This window comes from Mastigoproctus giganteus, chromosome 4, assembly GCF_048544385.1.
Source record: "Mastigoproctus giganteus isolate SK-2022 chromosome 4, ASM4854438v1, whole genome shotgun sequence".
Classification (NCBI taxonomy): Eukaryota; Metazoa; Arthropoda; class Arachnida; order Uropygi; family Thelyphonidae; genus Mastigoproctus; species Mastigoproctus giganteus.
The window spans coordinates 37,665,385-37,690,158 of record NC_143578.1 but is presented as its reverse complement, the minus strand read 5'-3'; the positions used below and the strand labels follow the sequence as shown (position 1 = coordinate 37,690,158).

The window sequence follows — 24,774 nt, the reverse complement described above, 5'->3', positions numbered from 1 at the left end:
CCCTTCCATCCAATTATCGTCCCATTGCAATTACTTCTAGTCTTTCTAAAGTAATGGAGAAATCAATTAACCGCAAACTCTTAAACTACCTAGAAACCTTCCATCAGATCAATGATCGCCAGTATGGATTCCATCAGGTCGATCCACTGGTGATATTCTGGCTTATGTTACCCATTTATGGACTAATTCAATGGAAAGGTTTGGTGAAACACAAGTAGTTGCTCTTGACATCTCAAAGGCTTTTGATCGTGTTTGGCATAAATGTCTTCTAAACAAGCTTCCATCTTATGGTTTGCCAACTGTTTTTAGTAATTGGTTATCCAGTTTTCTCTCTGATCGCTCACTGAGGGTGATGGTAGATGGCTCTCTGTCTTCTAACTTCTCCACTAATGCCGGTTTCCCCCAAGGTTCAGTTCTTTCCCCCACTCTTTTCCTCTTGTATATTAATGACCTTCTTCCATTGACCGGAAATCCTATCCATAGTTTTGCCAATGATAGCACATTGCATTCCACTTTCCATTTTGAGAAACCTTGTCCTGCTGAATCAGCTTCAACTTCTTGAAAATCTGCTACCAATTCCTTAAATCCGATCTTCAGATAATTCTCCAGTGGGGCAAAGACAACTTAGTTGATTTCAACCCTTCTAAAACTCGGTCTTGTCTTATATCTCGCAAAAAGGATTCTTCTGCTCCTATGCTTATCTTTAGTGACACTCCGATTTCTAGGCAAAATTATGTATCTCTTTTGGGCATTACCCTGACTTCTAATCTCTCTTGGCACACGCACATTACAAATATTGCTTCCTCTGCATCTAAAAAACTTGGTTTTCTCTTTCGCTCTCGGCGTTACTTTTCTTCCAAACAGCTGCTCACTCTGTATAAATCTCAAATCCGCCCTGCCATGGAATATTGTTCCCACATCTGGGGTGGTGCCCCAAAAACCTCTCTCAGGTTTCTTGATTCCATTCAGAAGAGGGCAGTTAGGTTAATTAATGATTCATTTTTAACAAAGTCTCTCCATTTGCAGTCTCATAGACGTATTGTTTTTTCTGCATGCCTCTTCTACAGATACTTTCCTAGGCACTGTTCTTCTGAACTGGCTTCTATAATTCCCGCTCTCTCTTTCAAAACAGTCCGAACACGTGCCGCCACCAGCCAACATCCATTTACTGTCCAACTTCAAACTCACAGAACCAACTTTTAATCTTCCTCATTTATTCATTCAACTGCTGTTTTCTGTAACAACCTTCCTGCATAATTTTGAGGAAATATGTATTTCAGGAAATACATATTTCCTGAAAATTACAATCTACAGAAGTTCAAGTCCAATGTCAACAAATATCTTCTTTCGTCTTCTCAACCTCCAACCCAAGCACGGTACTATAGGTTCTAATATCTCTCGTGTTTGGGGTTCACATAAAAAAAAAAAAAAAATTCTCCTCCACTTTGCTCTCAGTTATTAAAAAATTACTTAGTTCCCTGTTAGCGTTTGATAAACGTCTGGCACTCCTCTCATTGAATAACTCCTCATGTGTGAACATAGATGCAAAATACTCATTCAGTTTATCAGCTACCTGTGCATGATCATCAATAGTCAACGCATTTATGTTAAAGGCGCCTCTGCAGCCAGGTGGGCAGGAGCAGCAGTGCGTAGCACACGCTTCTTGATTAGACCGGGGTTCGAGCCCATGCCCACCAAATACGGAGGATGCGGAAAGGTCAGGGAATGACCACCGCATATCCCCCGAGCAATGTGGCCTTAGTTGCTAATGCTCCTAAAAAACCAAATAATAACAACAATCTATGTTAAGTGGTCGAATCTGATTCATCCCTTTCCTTCTAGAGTTTACATAAGTAAAGAACTACTTGCTGTTGGAAGGAGTTCTTTACTTATGTAATCTTGGAAGCGACGAGGCTTTTCATACCAACTTAGAAATACTGTTCAAGGTTTAGGCCTAAATGGATGTCAGATGAACTAATGAGATTCTTGGCAGAGAAGAAAAATGCATGGGATACATATAAATTATCAGGCCACACAGAAGCCTTTGGTAGATATAAGCTAGTCTGTAATCAAGTCACAAAGGAGGTTAGGCAAACGAAGGCAGATTATGAGAAATCTTTGGCAAAGGATGCAAAGAAAAACAGCAAAGCCTTCTTTACTTATATAAACTCTAGAAGGAAGGGGTTGAATTTGGTAGGTCCACATGATATTGATGGTTGAAATGTCGATGATCCTGCTTAGATAGCTGAAATATTGAACGAGTATTTTGCATCTACATTCAAACATTAGGAATTCTGTAGGGAAATGGAGGACAGAAACTTATTAAACTCTAACAAGGACCTTAATGATTTTGTAAGAACTGAGGGCAAAGTGGAGGAGAAATTGTTGAAGTTAAATACAGTCAGTCCTCGTATAGCACGATAGTTGTGTTCCTAGAAACCCTCGTGCAATGCAAAATCGTGAAATATAAACAACAGGCCCTATGGGAAAAATAGGGTTAGGTGCCCAACAACCTTTACGTAAAATACGTAAGTATTTTATTATGATTATTACGTAAAAAAATATTGCTAATGATTTTGCTTCTATCTTAAGCAAACTTGTTTTTGTTTGATTTTCTATCGAAACAGATGGCAGCCGTTCCATCTCTTCCAATTCTTTGTGTCTTAATCTAATGGATTTTAATTACACTTTGAGTTGTTCCTGCTATGAAAGTTGTTTTTATTTTCTCTGCATTCTTTGTAATTCTCGGCATTGCCTCATTTAGGTCTGTAGCACGTGCAATATCACATGGTCTTTCATTTCGCTCAAAGCGTTTCACAATTTCATATTTTTTCTCTATCGACAGAAACGGACTAGCCATAAGCCTTGCCAGGAAACCCCGGTGGGTCGAGGCCGGTGTGATTTTCGCCCTAAACCATAGTATGAGGTAACTATAAATTTTCCTGGGTAAGAATTTTTGACCCAGTCCGCCTCTGTTTATCGATATTGCTTTTCCTTTTCTCTCTGAATCTGCAGTGTCTTCACCAGGACGCTTCCTTTTCACACCTTTTAAGTATTTTACTCATTTTTAGGGAATAAAGCACAATTACAAAACAAGGAGGCACGCTTGATACACATAAACAAAGCTGCGCGCGTGTAGCAACTGAATAAACAACACCGTAAAGGCAGAGACAACTCTATTAACACCTCACATTTTACTAAAGCACATTTCTAGGGGTTACTACCATAAAACAATAAAGACAATTTCCAGTTGCGTTCCTGTTAGTGGAATCTGTTATAAACTGGTAGTAAACTCGATCTAATTGCATTTGCGATTATACCAATAGCTGGAATTGTGTTGGTTTTTGCGTTATTATTATGAAATGTGTTTCCCCTTCACTGATATAAAAAACATAAATACATTTTCAGAACCTTCTCTTCATTCCTATCGTGTTGCGTTCAGTTTGGGTGATTCTGCGTTTGACTGCCATTTCTTGTAAACACAAAGGCGAATCATGTATAAGCGAATTCGGTTTGTGTTATATAAGATATCATTCTCCTATTTATAAATCGTGTATGATCGAATTCATGTAATGTAAACACGTGTTATACGAGGACTGACTGTATAAGAAAGAGACCTGAGGTGGATGGGATCTATCCAGTTATATTGAAGGAGGCAGCAAAGGAAGTAAGCAAACCCTTAGCCATAATTATGAGAGCATCCTTAAACTCAGGGGAGGTCCCCATGGGATGGATATGTGCAGATATACCTCCAATTCACAAAGGGGATTCAAAGGGCAGCACATGTAATTACAGACCAGTTAGTTTAACTTCTGCTCCGGGGAAAATTATGGAGTCACTGGTTAAAGAAGCTTTGCAAGATTATCTAGACAAGACTGCAGTAATAATTCAGACACAGCATGGGTTTGTTAAGGGGAAGTGTTGTCTGATCAGTTTGATTGGATACTATGATGTGGTTACAAAGGAACTGGAATGAAAAAATAATTTTGATATCATTTACTTGGATTTCAGGAAGGCTTTTGATACTATTGCACATGGAAGACTACTGTACAAATTAGAGCAGTATGGTATTACGGGCAAGTAGCTACAATGGATAAAAGGGTGGTTGAGTGGGAAAAGACAGAGAGTAGTAATCAATGGACACTGCTCTTTGTGGACTAATGTTATTAGTCCAACAATGGGCCCAACACTGAACCTTCGGGAATCCCCCATGGTTCGGGGTTGGGCCCATTGTTGTTTTGTATATTTATCTGTGATATTGATGAAGGTATATCAGGCTTAATGTCGAAGTTTGCAGATTATACAAAGGTTGGCAGGGTTGTTAATGACAGTAATGACAGTATGCTACTGCAACTGGATCTACAAAAGTTGGGCAGATGGCCTGAGAAGTTGCAACTGAAGTTTAACATTGACAAATGCAAAATACTGCATATGGGTAGAAGTAATCCCAGAGAAACGTACCAATTATATGGTATTACACCCAGGGTGGTGGAGAATAAAAAAGACCTTGGGATAATTGTGCAGTCGGATATGAAGTTTTCTCAGCAGTGCAGACAGGCTGCCAGAGCAGCTCAAGGGGTCTTGTCAATGATATGCGGCAATTTTGCTAGTAAGGAAAAGAAGGTGATTGTCACTTTGTATAAGCAATGGTTAGGCCATGCCTTGATTACTGCATACAGGTCTGGAGACTTCATTTTAGGAAGGATGTAGACTTGCTAGAATGAGTACAGAGAAGTGCAACAAAATTGGTGAAGGGAACGAAGGGGATTCTCTTACCAAGAAAGGCTTAAATTCTGCAAATTGCAGCATCTGGAGACTAGGCACATGTGAGGTGATCTGATTTAGGTTGAGCAGGCTCAGTTCTGATGGGATTCTTCCTCTTGCTCAGATTACGAACCTGAACAGGCGGCATAAGTTCAAATCAAGGAAGGACAGTTGTGGAATAGATGTACGGAAATTTGCCTTTAGCCAGCAGGTAATTGATTGCTGGAACAAATTGCTATCTGTCGTTGTGGAAGTTGATAGCTTAAAGAAATTCAAGGAAGAACTGGACAAACTTTAAGAGCGAATAGATGTGTGAAATGGGATTTTTTTTTTTTTTTTTTGGCTGATGCTGTATAAGCTTGCTTTCTTGCATCATATGCCTCTACTAATGTTAATACTAGTTCTGCTGACATTGTGTCATCAAGGTGATTGTGTTCTGATCCAATCTAATGAAGTATCATACCTTATAGCAGAAGAAATATGACTTAAAGAAATAAGTTTGGTAAATTATGGACCATCTAATATTTGATGTCCAGTAGACAAGCTTTTATCACAAGTCCCGAAGTCCTTTGCACCTTCTGACAACAACTTAATGTGTTCTGGCTGCCAAACCCAGAATGTGCTTGTTTTATAAATGAACAGATTGTTGGGAAGCAAACTGCCAGCCGAATTTTCAGAACTGTTTTATTAAATATTTATCTGTTAAGTGTACTTTGAAGAGGACAACTTTTGATTTCTATAATTTTTCAATAAAAGATCATGTCAATAAAAGTTCTATTAACATGGTCATGTTCCTCATATGTGAAAAGTGGAAAGGTGCCAAATATGAAATGTGTTCTGAATTTGGAATATTATAATATCAAGAGAACCAAAATGTGACAAGATATGAGAAGACGACAAGCAGAAAGATGTTTAAAGTAACTTTGTGAATGTATCAAACCATTAATATTAATAAGATTATCATTGGACTTGAGGATAATCTCCTTGGACTAGAGAGAGATGCCAATATGTTTTCCCTATCCATAAGCGAAGACCTAAATAGGTGATGAGAAATTATAGACTGGGAAGCTTGACCTCTTCTGTGGGTGAGATCACAGGGTCTGTGGTTAAGGGCCACTTTGATAAGAATGGAATCCCAAAGGGATCAAAAAATGAGTTCATGAAGGGTAGTCTTGTCTAACCAGTCTAGTTAATTACTATGAAGAATCATAAAACAAAGTGAGATGCAAGAAACAACTTTAATATGATATACCTACAATTTAGTGATTTTTTAATATTGTCTCTCACAGGAGATTATTGTATAAACTATAGAAAATTTAGATTACAGGTGAGATACTTAAGTGAATTGGGGTGGCTTAAGAAAAGGAGATAGTGGGTGGCCATATATGGGCATTCTCCAGAGTGTGCTAGTGTAGCAAGTGGAATCCCTCAGTGATTGGTGCTATGGGACCCCACCATCCTTCTAATGTTCCCTGATGATTATGAAGGTGGGTCTACTTTGTACAGCATTGGAGGAAGTGTGCCAGACCTAACTGGGACTACATTGAAGACTGACATGCATAGTTTCTTTGTACAGGCAACTCTTGGATTTAAATTAATGAGGGGAGGTATATTTTTGCTGTGTTAAACAAGAACAAGGAGGCACAAATATAAAACCTTGAGGAGCAAAATACAGTTGAATCAAACAAAGTTTACTTTTAGGCAATTTATTGTAGATCGTTAGAATAAATTATTGTCAAGGTGGCTGAAGTAGTAAATTTGATACAGTCCAAGAATTTTGTTTTTTGCAAGTGCAGTGAAATGGTCAGCTTCTTGCATAATTTGCATATTTTTAATATATATATATGTGTGTTGTGTGTAACAAAGCCCATTTCATTTTTCTATAGAACATGCAAATTTTGAAAAAAAAATAAGTGTTTTCAAAGGCATTGATTCCTCAAATTATAAGACTATTACTGTGAGCTTTCCAGATGATACCTGTAGGTAATACTAGCCTTCTGCTGATGAGGCACTAACAAGCACTGGAATGGCTGTCTGGGGAGGTGGGGGGGGAAGTATTGCATCACATTACATTATTCATAGTAAAGTTCATAGTGTAACATATAGGCAACACATGGTGGTAGCTTTACATTTTGATAAATTAGTTCCTTTGAAAAGAATGAAAACAGTGCTTTTATATTTTGAGAGATCAGTGCCTTTGTCTTTCCATTAAAATTTTTCTTGTTATACAAAAAAAAAAAAAAAAAAACACATACAAGTCCTATTATATACAGTGCCAGTTAAATCACATTTCTTTGGAAATCTTTGCCTCAGAAAACATTGGTATCAAGAAAACAAGCAGATGGCACCTAGCCACAAAATGAAAAAGAAAGGATAAATATAGTATATCCAAATGCTTCTTGTATCATAATTTCCACGACTAATAACTAGAAAATCAAAAAACCCAAGATATTTCCGAGAAGTAATACATTCTTGGTTATATTACAAAGATCAGCAAGATGCTCAGGTGGGTACTGAAGTTTTTCAGGAATGGTACGTAATTGTCTTTATATCCAGAGTTGAAAAATATCAGAAAGAAATTGATAGGAAAAGAAAAGTGCTGTTGATATTGGATGATGCTCATCTCATCCATGCAGAGGTGTTTTAAATGAGGTACAGCGAAACTTCTCAGGGGTGCACAAATAATTTTTTTTTGCATTAAAATTTGCATTTTAATGCATATTATGCAGAAATTGATAATAATCTTATGAAAGATTATTGATCAAATTCTGCTGGTAACACTGAGTTCCCACATGGAACCATCTGCCAACTTTATTTGGAAACAGTCAGTTTTCAAGATGGTGGCATCTTTGCAGTTATATACCTAGGTAGTTACATACCTACTGGTCAGCAAAAAAAAAAAACATTTATTTCACTCCCTATTAAAATTTGGGAGTGATTCTTGTAGATTTGATGTTTCTGAATTCAAATATGGTAACCGTATTGCTGTAACACCCACCAACTTTAAGGAAGAAGGGATTAAAGTTTTTTACTTTAATTAAAGTAAAAAAAAAAACTTAGGGATTAAAGAAGGGATTAAAGTTTTTCTAATAAAAAAGATTTCATATATTTTAAGAAAATGTTACATACAATACTAAATATTGAACAGTGGGTCTATTAACCTTATTCTATTTACAAAAATGTTTATCTGATAACAAAACACTTATTTTGTTATATTTTTTTTCCCTTTTATAATCGACCCATATGAGATTCCAAAAGTAGTCTGCCAATATATTTGGACTCTATTTTCCCTGGTATATTTTTTCCATTTGAGAAATATCTTGGTGAAACCTTTCACCATGTTCATTGGAGACCCTCCCAAGTTTTCAGGAAAAAAATCTAAATGAGAATGTAGGAAATGAAGCTTTAACGACATGTTGCATCCTAATTCTCTGTACACTAAAATTAGCTCATCCACAATTTCACTGTAATTTTTTCAAAATTACAGTGAAACAAATATTTTTATAAACTTAGTTTCATATGCAATTGAGGTAAATAGATTTTTGACTTATCCACCAAAGGAGGATATGCTACATTTTTCTGGCCTGAATGGTCTGGCCATTTTTTTTACCCTGTAGTGACAATCTTTCACTTGGCTGTCCACCTCACATAAAAAGCAGCAGTATTTAGTGTATCTGCCTTGCAACCCCGTCAGCAAAGTTACCACTTTTAGGCCAGCACAGACATTCCATTTGTATTCTTGATAGCATATTTTTTGCAAAAGAACTTATAGGTTCTCATGTTTCCTTCATGTAAACTGGATGGGCCAAATGGTATAGATGGATAAATATTTCTATTATGGAGTAAAACTGCTTTCAAACTGACCTTGGATGAATCAATTAAAAGCCTCCACTTCTCAGGGACATGCTCCAGATGATAACTCTTTCATTAATTCCTGGTTTTATTTCACAGTATTTGGTTTATTTCACAATAAACCAAAGCACCATCCATGGAGTAATAAGGCAACAACATTGGTGAAAGGAACAAAGAGGTGCTCTTATGAAGAAAGGCTTAAGTTCTGCAAGTTACAGCGCATCTGGAGACTAGGCACCTTCAAAGTGATCTGATTGAGGTATATAAGGCCTTGAATGGTTTGAGCAGACTCAATACTGACAGTATACTTCCGCTTGCTCAAATTAAGAACCTGAGGATGCATAGGTTAAAACTGAGGAAAGACAGTTGAAGAATAGATGTGCAGAAGTTTGCCTTTAGCCAGTGGGTAGTTGATTGCTGGAACAGACTTCCATCATTTGTTGTGGAAGTTGATAGCTTAAATAAATTCAAGGCTGAATTAGACAAACATTTGGAGTGACTGGATGGGTGGAATGGGAAGTTTTTTTTTTGGCTGATGCTGTATACACTTTCTTTCTTGCATCATATGCCTCAACTAATGCTAAAAGTCATTATGTTAGATTGCCTCTTCCTATAAAAAGAAACCTTGACGTCCTTTTCAAGAAGATTCCACTGCTGAAGCCGTGATCCTAGTAATTGAGCCTTGGTTTTGGAGAGGTCCAACTCATTTAATTCTGCCTTCATGATTAGATGTGGCTTTGCAATATCAAGAGTTGAAAAGTTTGGATCTGTACTCATTCTAGGTTCTACATCTACTGGAGATTCGTTTTCCGACCCAAATGAGAATCAAGTCCATAAGTTTCTGGTGGCTTTGGTACTGGCATTGTATCATTGTGAGAAACCGGCCTTAGAGCAGAAGGTATGTTGGGATACTCTACTTTATGCTTGGATTTCCCAGAAAAACCAGAAATATTAGTCATGCAAAAGTAACAATCATTTATGTGGTCTCAAGGTTCCTTCCACATCACCAGAACAGCAAAAGCCGTTGATTTATAACTAGCTCTAAGCCAGCCTGTTAATGTCCTTGAACACGAGCTACAGGAAATCTTTGGAGCCCATACTTTATCTTTATCTCCAAGCTTACATCCAAAATAGAGTCTTTTGGAGTGACTGGATGGGTGGAATGGGAAGTTTTTTTTTTTGGCTGATGCTGTATACACTTTCTTTCTTGCATCATATGCCTCAACTAATGCTAAAAGTCATTATGTTAGATTGCCTCTTCCTATAAAAAGAAACCTTGACGTCCTTTTCAAGAAGACTCCACTGCTGAAGCCATGATCCTAGTAATTGAGCCTTGGTTTTGGAGAGGTCCAACTCATTTAATTCTGCCTTCATGATTAGATGTGGCTTTGCAATATCAAGAGTTGAAAAGTTGACTCTCATTTGGGTCGGAAAACGAATCTCCATAGGCTTTTCTCACAAGTTGTGATAGTAGCTTCTGCTGTGATTTTAATACCACTTCTCCACAAATGTAGCAAAAGCTATCAGGCTTATTTTGGCAAGAATGCAACATATTTCATGTACAGTTGAGGTACACACACATAAGAACACAATTAAGAAATTGTAGATTTTTATTTCTAATTTAAACAGTTTACAATTTACACTTATGCACACAACACTTGTTTAAAAACACTAATTCACTAAAACGCTTATTCACTGTTTTCACCACTTGCTCTATGAAACTCATACACTTTTTGAAATATGAAAATGCTTGTTTAGTGCAGAACCCACTCATATATATACTGGTAGGGAAGTTTCTAGAAGGCTCACAATGTTTCTAGAGAACTCCATTGAAAGTTCTAGAGCCTTCCAGACACATCCTGACCTTTCTTCCACATGTAAAAATATCTCTAATATTCCAAAACATTCTTGAATATTGTAGAAAGTTCTTAATAGGAGCTTTCTACAACATTCGAGAATTTTTTTCTAGTTGTAGAAAGCCTCTGAATAGGAGCTTTCTACAACTAGAAAAAAATTCTAGAAGATAAAATAGATGGAAAAGATGATTAAACCAACTACAGATCTTGGTTTTCAGTCATTAACCTACAATATTTGAAAACTGAGGGTGATGAGAACTTTTTAAGCACATATCTGAGTTTTTGAACCTATTTCATATTGTTGAAATTATTTCCTATATCTGTCGAAATTATTTCAAGGAGGAAATTGTGGTCAGGAAATCTATCCAATTTTATGGATATACTTCCTGACCTGACCACAGAGGCCTTTTTTAATGAATAAAACCTACTAAAATTTATTACAGAATGCCAACTCAATATTGTAAAGCATGCATGCATGAGTTAATGGCAAGTCTATAATTGGGTGAATAAGTTTAAGGATGGTATCGAAAGTGTTGAGGATTCTCTACAATTGAGGCAAACACATTTTGTTGTGACACACTAGAAGTTATAGAAGCTATGAAAGAACTTGTATGAGGAAACCCATTGAATTACTATTGAATAAATTGACACAGTGTATGAAATTAGTATTGGTTCAGTGCATACTATCATTAGTGAAGAGTTTCACTTTCAAAAAGGGTGTGCTTGATGAATTCTAAATGTTCAACACCAGAAGTGAATGGATGATGATTAATAGGTGCTTCATACCATGCTTCTTGGATGGTACAAACATGAAGGAGATGTTTTCTTAGAATACATAGTGACTAGAGATGAATTTTGGGTGCACTCTTACACACCAGGAAGCAAACAAGCAAGTTCATAGTAGCACCACCATGCAGGCTTGCTTTAATTGAAAAAAGTCCATGGCCAATCATCAGCTGGGAAAGCATTACTCACTCACTATATTCTGGGTTCATAAAGGAGTGATTCTGGAACATTATCTGGAGAGAAAGGAGAAATGGTGATGAGTAACAAATGCTATAATGTGCTTTTGAACCAGTTAAAGCCAGAAATTAAAAAAAAATAAGGATGCTGATTGCTTTGCTGTCTTCAGATGCATGCCTGCAGCACAATAGTGAGTGCTGCAGGCATGCATATCCATCCTATAGTGAGTCAGATACAGGAGTGGAATTTGAGATATTCCCCCCCCCTTCCAATATTCGCCAGACTTAGTTTCATATCATTGTCACCTCTGTTGGCTAAGAAGAAATGCAATAAGAGGATGCCAATTCTTGTTAGATGAAGTCAAGTTGGCAATGCACAAATGGCTTCAGTGGCAATCAAAAAGCTTCTCTTGAGAAATCTAGGAATTAGTGCAGCATTGGAGGAAGTGTGCCAAACCTAACTGGGACTATATTGAAGACTGACATGCATAGTTTCCTTGTTGTTTGTGAAATACAAATTTTATTTAACTTTTGTGGTTTTCTTTTGAATGACTTTTGTATATCTGAACAGTATATGTATACATACCTCTTAAATATATCAAATTTAAATTCTAAATTGAAACTTCAACTAAATTTTAAATAAATAGGAAGTGAAAATACAGAATAATAAGTGTATACCTTTTAAAATATTTTTCATTGATTATTCAAAAAAATCAGAAGGGGCCTGACATTCATTTATCCAGAAAGCATTTGATGCTTTTTATTCTGGATGATTGATGTTCTACTGTATCTGTTATTTATTATGTGTAGAGTTTCTACAAAAGGATACTAGTATTTCAAATTTTTAAATTTTTATTCCATATTAGAATGTGTGGTTTCTAAACATAAAATGTTGTATTCGACATTTCATGCCAAACATTTTCATACATATATTCACATATCTCATGACTATGCTGCTAGGTGTTGTATGGCAGTCAATTTCAAAAATATGTTAATTTGACTGAAAGCACAGTTGTTTTATGGTATATCCAGTTTAAGTTTGTGATGCTGTTTGTTGTTGTTGTTTGGTTTTTAGGAGCATTAGCAGCTAAGGCCATATTGCTCCTGGAATATGCGGTGATCATTCCCTGACCTTTCTGCATCCTCTGTATTTGGTGGTGATGGGCTCGAACCCTGGTCTAATCAAGAAGTGTGTGCTACGCACTGCTGCTCCTTCCTACCTGGCTACGGAGGCGCCCATTTGTGATGCAAGTGCTGTATGAATTTAGGAGCAATATAATAAAAAAAAGGCCTTGGGCATAAGGAATAGGCCTAATATAAAAATTTTTGAGATGACTGAATAAATAGCAGATAAATAAAATTTTAATAAAAAACAAATAAAAATTAAATAAAATTAGTCATAATATACATATACGCACACATCTCAGATGGTGTGAAATAAAAATTAAAATGGCAAATATACTGATAAAATAGATAAACCAGTTAAAGTAGATTAAAAACAGTTAAATCTGAAAAAAACAGTGGCATTAAAACTGCTAAATCATAGATAAAAATCTTTCAGAGTGAAGTTTCTTTTTCAATTTAAAAGAATGATATAACATAAAACTTAAATAAAAGAGACATATTACTTAACGTATTACACACAGATTGGTATGGATTGTGCATGGCATAAGAATAAAGAGGGAGAGGAATTAAGTTAAAAGAACCAAAAGATTTGAAACAGAAGTGGAAAAGATAGGGGAAGAGAAATAAAAGTGGAAAGAAAAGAAAGGAGAAGAGAGGAAAAATGAAAGAAAGGAAAGGAGAAGAGAGGAGAAATGAAAGAAAGGAAAGGAGAAGAGAGAAGGAGAAAGGAAAGAAGAAGAGAGAAGGAGAAATGAAAGAAAGGAAAGGAGAAAAAAACTCCCTAAGGGAAGAAAAGAATGGGGAGAGTAGGGGAGAAGAACAGAAAAGAATCACTCTTTAGACTCTGGAAAGGCATGATGTTGTACACTGGCTGAATTTTAATGAATTTGCTACCACTCATCACAGTGTAAAATTATTGCTTCCATAATGCAGTGTATGCAGACCCTCATTTTTGATTATTATGGGACCAGGTGCACAAATATGGATTGCTTCTAACCATGAATAGTGGCAGAAATTATGGGAGTCATCTAAAATTTCAATATTAGAGCACAGATTAAGTGCTCTAATAGTATTCAGTCAGTGAGGAACATGCAAAATTGTCCCTTGTGTTCTGAGATACAATTGATAGTTTTCCCACAATCTGGCATTTAATTTGATGAATATAACCACTTTTCAAGAATAAAGAAAGATAAAACTGAAAAATGATGGCATTAAGCACACTAAAATAAAAGCACACTAGTTTGTATTAATGTGTACACCTAACATATGTTGGGATTCTTCCTCTTGCTCAGACTAAGAACCTGAGGAGGCACAGTTTCAAATTGAGGAAAAATAATTATAGAATAGAGGTGCAGAAATTTGCCTTTAGCCAGCAGGTAGTTGATTGGTGGAACAGGCTTCCGTCTTTTGTTGTGGACGCTAATAGCCTAAATAAATTTAAGGCTGAGCTGGACAGGCATTTGGAACAAATGGAGGGGTGAAATAGGAATTTTTTTTTTTTTTTGGCTAATGCTGCATAAGCTTGCTTTCTTGCATCATATGTCTCTGCTAATGCTAATGCCAATGTTAGGAGCACACATCTGCCCTTCTAATTAAGTTTTATGCATACTGTTCTTTTAAGTGTTAAAGGAGCACTGCACTCCAAAAGCTTCTTATGTATGTTTTAGCACATTTAATGCTATCATTGAATAAGGATTCCAGGAATGGAATCCTTATTCAATCATTTTTTTCAGCTTTATCTATTTTATCAGTATATTTGTTATTTCAATTTTATGTATTTTAATTTCTTCTTTTTTATTTATTAAAATTTTATTATCTGTTGGTTGTCATAATTTTTTTTATATTGAGTAGTGGTGTAATCAATTTAAAGAGACCAGAAGTGTTGAGAAAGTCAATCTAAGGAACAGTTGTGAACCTCTCAGGTGAGAGACATTCTTATACCTCCCTAAAGTGTTAGTTGTCTGCATAAGAAGTGAGTATTCCTCTATCTCCTGTTCATAAGGTGTTTTTGGAAAATTGGAATAAAAGCCCTTTAAGCTGCAGATGGTATAACACATCATTACTGAAGCTGATAAACAGCCTTGATTTTGATTTTCTATTTTTCTGTGCATGAAGACAGAAGAAGAAAATGATGACTGTCTGAGCTGCCTTTTTTCTAATGAAGAAACATTCATATGTCAGAAGAATGTTTAACATAAACACACACAACTGTTAAATTTGGGTTCTAGTATGCTTACTAAGTACTAGAACATGAAAGAGATACACTTATGGTGAATGTGCAATGTGTGAATACAAACACAGAAATGATAAAAAATTATGTGTTTTTTATGCTTTTTCTCAGCATTAGGGATATGCTAATATCATTTAGTAGGATGGCAAATCCTTACATTTCAGTGATATTTTTCAGCAATCATTGCATTGCTGAAAAGATCACTATGGCTGGTCACTATGTATAAAATATATGTTATACAAAAATACCTTGTAAACTAGGAACATAATCTAACTTTTTCATAGTTACAGAGATATTCAGGAGCATTATTCCTGGAATCAGTAAAGTTCCACCATATTCCATTTATGGTAAACATATAATAGTATTATGGAACCAAGTAGTTCAGATCAATTTGGAGACCCCCAACTAATTGGTTAGATATATTTGTAAAAATTAGAGAAAGTAAAATTTGTTTTATTAATTAAATAATGATATCTGTAGGACAAGGCTCTAGCCAGATTCAGGCCTAGAAAACTTAAGACCTGTAACTTGGCAGCCATATATGGAAAATGCTCTGCAATGTACAAATATTTTGTCTACAGTGTTTGGATATTTGAGCCATAGAGCCAGAAAATAGATTATATTTGAAAAGTCTGTTAATCAAATCTAGAGAGAGAGGGCTAGTATTTCATAGTGTCAATTGTTATTGAGGCTATTGATACTACATAAATGAGGTGTGCACATTTACAAATTTGTAAGCCAATTAACAAATTCTTAATTTGTAAATAGGATAAAGATATTATTATTATTATTATTATTATTATTATTATTATTATTATTATTAGCATATGGTGCAAGGAAGCCTGAGGCTTATGCTGCACCAGCTTAAAAAAAATTTCTGAATTACCCTGAGAGAGAGAGAGAGAGAGAGAGAACAAGAATCAGAAGGGAATCACCAAGAGAGAGAGAAGAATGATGACATCCAGCTCAGGACCCTGGGTGTGCCAAGCCCATACTCACCAGATGTGAGCCCCTGATAGGATGGTGAATCGTTACATTTCAGTGACATTTTTCAGCAATCATTGCATTGCTGGAAATCAGTGTAACAGTTTAACAATTGTGTGATATATAACAATTTTGGAAGCTTGGTTGTCATTTGTATCCTCATTTTGCATTTCCAGGTGTAACTATTATGATGAAATAAATAGCAATAAATTGTGCACATTTAATAATAATAAATTATGCTTATTTTTTTATTTGTAACAATTATTTTATATGAAAATTATATCTTGGATACACAACTCTGTTATGTATGTGAGAGTAATATATTCGGGGGGGCTCACATCTGGTGAGTATGGGCTTGGCACACCCAGGGTCCTGAGCTGGATATCATCATTCTTCTCTTTCTTGGTGATTCCCTTCTACTTGTGACTCTTGTTTTCTCTCTCTCTCTCTCTCTCTCTCTCTCTCTCTCGGTAATTCAGAATTTTTTTTTTTTTTTTTTTTTTTTTTGGCTGGTGCAGCATAAGCCTCAGGCTTCCTTGCATCATATGGCTAATAATAATAATAATAATAATAATAATAATTCTTGAAACAATATGTATCATTAAAAAATTACAAATGCTGAAATAATTCTATTTGAATTAATAATTAAGTATTAACTAATTACTAATTATTATATTAATTGTTGCTAATTATCATTTTACTATTATAACTTATAATTTAACTATTAATTCTGTAAATGCTAAGTACAAATCATTGAATAAAACACACAACTTCCCATAAGTGTGAGTTACAGTTGTTCCTTAATTGTATATTGAACTATGCCCAATGCATTTTATTATTTAAATCTGTAGCATAGGTGAAATTAGCAAATCAGTCAACATTATAGCAGGATTGTATTGTGGTTGAGTGTGGGGCTAATTTTCACTTAACACCACATCTTTAAATATCTGAAGTATATGGGGATGCAGTTCAATACTCAATAAACTAACACGTCACAACTCATGTGGAGTTAAAGCATCTTTTACTCAGTACTTTTTACTAGCATTTATAGAATTAACCGTAAATTCCCACGTATCTTTCTCGCAATATTTAAAGAATTAATACTATTTTATAAATTTTATATATATGAAATTTTTTTTCCAGGAAATAAAACGTTAAACAAATTATAACTAAATAATTATTTGTATCATCTTTATTGTAGTTATTAGTCAAGCAGGCCTTGTGCAAACGCTACGCAATGCAAGAGGAAATTTTACAGTGTTTGCCCCTCCTGATTCAGCATTTTATTCCAATCAAATATTAATGAAGAGACTGGAAAATGGACAAAAATGTGTAGATAGTAAGCATGTATTTAATATATTTTTTATGAATATAATCAAGGTTGTTGTACAAATACTGGTGTTGTTAATATTCTGAATTTCTTGAGTCTAGTTTCTTTATCCAATCACATCCTGATTGTCTGGGATAGCTTCAGACCATGTTCTGAATCAGCATAAAATTTAGGTTTTTAGTTGCAGGCATGGTAGTTAGGCTTCTGTGAAGAATATTTCATTCAATGTTTATGCATCACTGGGATTTCATAAGGCTAATTATGGTTTCATATAGCTGGAGTAAGCTGTAGCAATCAGATCTCTACATCATAGATAACACAGTTCTAAGAATATTCATCTTATTGAAGCAACTAGTTTTGTATGTTTGCTATATGCTCCAAAAATCTGGTGCTAAGAGTGAGGAATATGATAGCTTCCTAGTTGTAGTTCAGGAACTGGGTGTTATTTGCATTTTTGCAGAAGTGTATGATAGTAGTTTTCTGTTTATAGATGCAGTTTTCATCATTTGTCATTGGATACCCTATTTTGTTTAAATTTTTAGTTGTCTGTCAGTGGTACACATTCTGTTTATGATAAGGTCATCAGCACAAAGGTATATTTCAGTAGTTTGTGATATATATTGTATCTCATTTGCTTTATTTAATTGCAAATAAAGTTATACTAAGTACTGAACCCTCTGGAGCTTCTTCCTCTTGGGCAAAGGACTAGAATTTTTTGTATCATATCTGGAGTGCTTATTTTTGGGAAAGCTTTGGATTAGCACTGAGAACTGGTTTTTAATCCCTTGTGTCAAATGATGATTAAATTATTTTACTGGCTAACACTTAATCATCATTTACCATGGATCCCAGTACAACAAGCCCATTTGTCCCTTGTGTCAAATTCCTTTTCTGTATCCCAGCATATCGTAGCAATGTATTTTGGATGTTCAGCTCAGTTCAGTTCAGTTCAGCTTTAATCATTAGGCTAATAAGAAGTTTTTTCCAGATACCACACTGAATTTTAATAAGTTTTGTTTTCAAGTACTGAATAAGCTAGCCATGAGCCATCTTTTATAGAATTTTACCTAAGTAGCTGGCAAGACTGGTTAATAACTGGATGGATTCAGTCTATCTTTCTTAGTTTGGGAAAAGAAAGGACTGAAAATCAGTGTGAAAGAATTCCATGAATTTGGATAAAAATTGGGTTTATTATTCCTTTTATCAATTCATATTCACTTAAAGGAGATGAGCAGGGAGGATAGGGCTTTTGTCACTTTGTATGTCACAACTATGGAGCTGCTGTTTTTGATTCTGGATCCTGCTCATAAACACGGCTTCATCACAGGGTTTGAGTTTGTTGTCAAACTTGGCAGTGATTCCATACCGCTCACATCTTCCAATAAAATTTCAAAAAGATTCAGAAAGAAAAATTCAGTTTTATGTGCAAATCATGAATAGTGAATTGTTTTTCTTGATGATTAACTCTCAAACCTTTTCAACATTTTCATTTTATCTACTTGCCAATGGTCATCCAGAATGTTCTTTGTCTTCCACAGAAGTTTGCCTTTCTTTGAATCTTAAAAATCATCTGAATGTTTCTGCTTTTAATAAAGCATCTTCTTTGGAAGCTGTTATGTGTTTCTTAAGCTGTTTTACCAAGCTTGAAACAGAACATGATGCAAACTATTTGAATCATCATTACTTTCAAATCATAGTATGTAGTGCACACTTTTTTGCTAAACAGCTTCATATATGTGCCTAATTCAACAAGTGATGACATGGCATAGTCATAAAGACAAACTACTGTGAAAGCATACTCCCTCACCACCTAGCTGGAAAAATTCATACTATTATCAGTAGCCTATAATTTTAAGGGAAGCTGCAAGTGAGTGCATCGAACCATTGAGGCTAATTATGAAAGCATCACTCGACTCTGGAGAGATTCCTTTGGATTGGAAAAGTGCCAATGTATCTCCAATACATAAAGGCAGTTCTAAGAGTGTAGTGGGAAATTACCTACCGGCCAGTCTAACTTCAGTAGTAGGGAAAACCATGGAGGCAACGATAAAGGGTGGAATTTAATATCATTTAGATAGAATTCTGAAGGATACACAGCATGGTTTTGTAAATCTGGTTAGCTATTTTGACAGGATCACTTGTCAGTTGGATTTAGGGAATAATTTCAACATTGTTTATTTAGATTTCAGCAAAGCATTTGACTCAGTGCCATATGAGTGGTTACATTATAAGCTGGAAGCTAGAACAGGCTGGAATCACAGGGAAAATCCTTAGATGAATAGTAGGAGGCAGAGGGCTGTGATAAATGGTTGTTCCTCAGATTGGGTTAATGTAAGAAGTGGGATTCCCCAAGGATCAGTATTAGGACCATGGTTGTTTTTGATTTTCATAAATGACATCGATGAAGGATAGAGGGCGTGATGTCTAAATTTGCAGTTAATGTAAAGATTGGTAGAGTAGTTAATGATCACCACCAAGCAGAGCTTCTTCAGAGTGACATAGATAGACTTCAGGAATGGTCAAAAAAATGGCAGCTATGCTTTAATCCAGCAAAGTGTAAGGTATTTCACCTGGAGAACAGTAACCTCAAAATAACTTATACACTTGGTGGAGTTAAACTAAAGCCAGAAAGGGACTTGGGTATTACGATATGGTCAGACATGAAGTTTGAGTATGTAGACAGGTTGCAAGGAAGGCCCATGGTGTCCTATCGATGATTTATCGAACATTTGCTAATAGAGATAACGACATTGTAATCTCACTATATAAGGCTATTGTTAGACCACACTTGTAATACTGTGTTCAAGTGTGGAGATCACACTTAAAAAAAGACATCAAGCTTCTTGAAAGGGTCCAAAGATGGGTAACTCACCTGGTGAGTTTGGCAAAAAGGCATTCATATGAGAAAAGACTTCAAATATATGGGTTGCACAGCTTGAAAACTAGGCACCTTAGAGGAGACTTGATTGAGGTGTTTAAGGCTCTGAAAGGCAAAGGTAAAATGAACGAGGACAACTTTTCACGGTTATAAAGGATTCTAGAACTAGGGGCCATAAATTCAAGTTATGGGGGAGATGTTTATACTGGATTGCAGGAAGCTTTATTTTAGCCAGCAAGTTATAAATTACTGGAATAAGTTACCTACGTGGGTAGTTAAGGCTGACAGTTTGGGGAAATTAAAAGGTCAGCTGGATAGTTAGCTACAGGAGGAGGGAAATTCATAGGTCGTCTTTTTTTTTTTTCTTTTATTATTTATTAAATAATTTTATTTAATTTTATTATTATTATTTTACTCTTTTTTTTTTTGGCTGGTGCAGCATAAGCCATAAGTTTCCTTCTACCACATGGCCATTACTAATACTAATATGTATGCATTTTTTTGGCTGATGCTACACAATCTTGCTTCTTTGTATCGTTTTGCAAGGAAGTAAGCATTCTACTACTAGTATATGCATGTTTGCTTTTGTCCTGTGCTCCTCTATTGTTTTTTGCTCACTTTTCTTTTATAAGTTTAAAAAAATTATCATTATATTCTCCATGTTTATTTTATATGAGAAATTTTGTTTTTCTATTATTTCTTAATTTTTCTTTTACCTGAAAAATATAGGTTTCATAGTGAACATTGCTAAGTCTGACGTTAAACATAAATATACTATAATTAAAAATTATATTATGCTGAAATATTAACATGATTTATTTGTATGATATAATTTTTTTATTATTCCAGAAACTTTTATCAATTACATATTTTTATATTCTAGCCTTGCTGAAAAGTCACATTCTGCCAAGTGTGATTTGTTCATCTGCTATTCCACAATTTGCTAAGACATCCAATGTACTGGATGAGCATCTGACTCTGATACGAGATAAAGATGACAAACTATTTGTTGAAAGAATGCAGATCGTTGGTAGAGACATTATAGGAACTAATGGAGTGGTTCATATCATTGATGGAGTCATAATACCTGATCAAGGTTTGGTTACTATTGAATGTACTTGTGTGTGTGTGTGTGTGTGTGTGTGTGTGTGTGTGTGTGTGTGTGTGTGTGTGTGTGTGTGTGTGTGTGTGTGTGTGTGTGTGTGTGTGTGTGTGTGTGTGACACCTTATTGGAATAGTACTCTAGAAGACAAGATATTTTTTGATATTAACCTTGAATTTATGTAGATTGCAATTTTCAGGAAATATTCATAAGAAAGAAGTTGTTCAAAAAAGATGGGATAAATTAAGAAAAATAAAAGTTAGTTTGGTGAGTTTAGAGTGGAGCGAGTTTATAAGAGGAGGCTCATTCATCAACTTGTTTGCTCTCTTTTGGATAGGTCGAGGATTTTAAGAGAGATTTTAGTGGCACTAACCCCAGATGTGAGAACAATATTCCATGATAAAGCAGATTTGTACAGAATTTTCATTTATTTAGAGGAAAAGTAATGCAGAGAGCATAAGAGTAAGTTTAGTTTTTTCAGTTGAAGATTAATATTTGTGATACACTTACTTATGCCAAGAATGGTTAGAAGTAAGAGTCATCTCCAGTAAAGACAGTAAAGATACATGTTCCTCTTTAGAAATATGAGCGTTGTTGAAGACAAACATTGGAGCATCAGATTTAGGTTTGTGAGAAATAAGATAGGACTGCATGTTAGAAAGATTAAAGTTAACTAAGTTTACTGTAGAATTACTTAGATGTTAGTATTTAATGAAATAGTGGCTGATAGTTGATAAATTGTGATTTTTCACAATTTATCAACAGTACTGGATTTTTCAGTACTGGAAAGGAATGTAGTCTGCTGTCACCAAGAAAACTATGGATAGGATTTCCATTGAAAACCGGTAGAAAGCCATTAGTTGTTAAGTTATGTATGTTTAGAAATAAAGAAATTCATCCCTATAAGAATAACTTCGGTAACAAAATGTGAGAAAATGTGAATAGCAAGAGTTTTAAAACAGTAGGCCAACCAAGGAAAAGAGGATTAGAAATCATGCAGATCATCCCATTTTGCAATGTTGTAGCACTAATGAAGCTGACAGTGGTTATGGATAGAGGCTCCATTGGAGAAGAGATCAACTTGGGATCTGAGGAACTTCGAGGACAAGTAAAATTAACTGTGTAATTTGAAGGGGGTATTTGTGAGGAAAAGATTATGAATGTTAAGTGTGTGGTTACAATTGTATTGTGTTCTAATAGATAAATGAACAAGTCATTAGTAAAGCAAAATTCTTGCCATCTCTGCCCGCATGCAATTAGAAAATTGCATGCGGGCAGGCTTCAGTTTTCTAATTGTGGAATTGTGAATATTAAAATCACTGAGGAAGATTACTTTATAAAAGAAGTATGTAATATTATAATTTTATAAGTATGTAATTAAATAAATATTAAATATTAAGTTAGTAATTAAAGAAAACAAGGAATATTAAGGCAGACTTAATTATCTCTGACAATTAAGAATTAATGATATTCCTTTTCTCTGACAAGGGATATTAAGGGAGGCATATGCACAATTATCACTTTTAAAGTAAAAGGAATCAGAGAAGTTATTTGGACAAATGAGGTGAGTGGTGGTTGAGGAAACCAATAGTTGAGGTATGCTCAGAAAAAAAAAAAGTGTGACTTAGAAGGTGGAAATGGAGATGATTGAATTGAGTACTGAGACCACTTATAAAACAAGTAAGGAAGATTTTGAGAGGTTTAATACATTTTTTTGCAGATATATATCTTTGATTGGTTATATAAATCTTATAGATGAGTAGTTTTTATTGCACTCTAATATATTTAATTAAATTTAAAATGCTTGGGATCATACCTAACACTCTTTGTATGATTGAATAAATTTTTATCTCAACTACAGAGCTGCCAACTTTCAGAATTTATCATTTTTACATGATTTGACTCTTCTCTCTCACTGTCTTAATGTGGTTAGCAACAAAGAGTTTTTCTGCCTTTCTTTCTTTCACAAAAAATAATAAAACCATGTTAAACTATATTGGACTTTTTAAAAAAAAATGTGAATTTCTGCTGATTTTTTCATTAATGAATTAGCTGTCAGTTATGCTGTGATATGCCATATCACAGCATAACTGACATAACTGGCTACCTTGCAAAATAGAAAAGTGCAATAATAGCATTATTTTCTGTTATGTTCAGTTTTAGCACTTGTGGTAGTGCAAAGCTAATAATGATGTCTTTCAATAAAATGCTAAAGATGTATATCTTTGGCATTTTATCAAATGTAAAATTTCAGAACATATATAAAAAGATTTTCCACGTGTGTTTGCTAAGAAGCATCATTTTTGCACTGTTTTAGTTGATGCAGAACAGTCCAAGTAAAACTGTTTTTAATTAGCTGGAAGAAGGGCATTATATGTTCATTCATTTTATGGGAATGAACTATAATATGAAATATTAATCTATTACATGTAAAGAGGTCCAATAATTCTTTCCACATCAATCAAGAGCCAAATCTTACAGGCATAATGACAAGAAATAGTGATTTCTTAAAATGTTTCCAAACCGTTTAAGTTTTTATTGAAGTGTATTCAATTAAATTGCAACATTTTCAGTAAAACAGCTTAATCTTTACATGTGGTAGGTTAGTGTTGCTTATTACACTGGTCAACACGTAAAATGTTACAAAAACGAAAATACCAAATCTTGACTAATTTTATACTGCTGAGAACAAAAATCACATTAGAATTTGTCGATTGGCTCTTGTTTTCAAATTACAGTTGGAGTTTCATATTAGCGAGTTATTCTACATTATCAACTATGTCTCTCAATAAAATGCATGGCAACACCACAGTTTCGGTGCTACCACACTCTTATCACATGATTGGCAACTGTCGCCTTACTCTGCATCACTTGATAAGTTGTTGTCACCTCAAATGCATCTTCAACTCTGTTGTCATAATCCTCGAATGCAGATATGTACTGGGTAATTTGTTCTCAGTTAACAGTTGTTCTCTGTGAGATTCCTACTTTTTGTGCAGTATTTGTGTCATGTAAGATTAATATGCCACGTAATTGTGTGATAGTCTGGATGACTTATGTTACATATGTAACATAAGTCTGGATGAATAAATAAGAAAGCATCCCTTAACTCAAGCCATAAAAAAGGCCTACTTCTTGTACTTTGGGTGTAAAATAGATGACCAGGACAAGAAATGGGCTCCACACATATGTTGCGCTACCTGTTCATCAAAACTCAATGCATAGATGAATCAAAAATGATGTTTTATGCCTTTTGCAGTGCCTATGATATGGAGGGAGTCAACAAATCACATCACGCTATTACTTCTGTGTGGTGCTTCCTATTAGAAAAGGGATGACAATGAAGAAAAATGGACAGCGACATACCCAAATATACCATCTGCAATTCGTTCCCACCTCACTGCGAAGTACTACCTATTCCTATACCACCCGACCATTTTTCTATCAACTCTGATGAAGGTGAAGACAGTGATGAACATCAACTTGATATTCACAAAAAACTACAGCAGCCATCTACATCAAGGGAGCCACCATTTTGTCCAAACCATTATCCTTCTGAACCACATAAGATCACAGAAAGTGAGTTTAATGACCTCATCAGGGATCTCAAAATGCCAAAGGCAAATAGGCAGAGCTTTTGGTCCGGAGGCTACAACAGGGGAATCTTCCAGATCATTCCATGAAAGTGAAC

At 35.0% G+C, this 24,774-nt stretch overlaps 1 protein-coding gene across 1 annotated transcript in view; it reads left to right on the top strand.

The window, feature by feature from the left end:
- LOC150086629 (transforming growth factor-beta-induced protein ig-h3-like) overlaps nucleotides 1-24,774 on the top strand; it is a 214,030-nt gene that overhangs the window by 164,323 nt on the left and 24,933 nt on the right. The window contains exons 8-9 of the mRNA XM_090372208.1: nucleotides 16,975-17,112; nucleotides 20,865-21,077. Of these exons, the coding sequence (XP_090228334.1) occupies nucleotides 16,975-17,112; nucleotides 20,865-21,077 (351 nt within the window). The remainder of the gene's footprint in view (nucleotides 1-16,974; nucleotides 17,113-20,864; nucleotides 21,078-24,774) is intronic.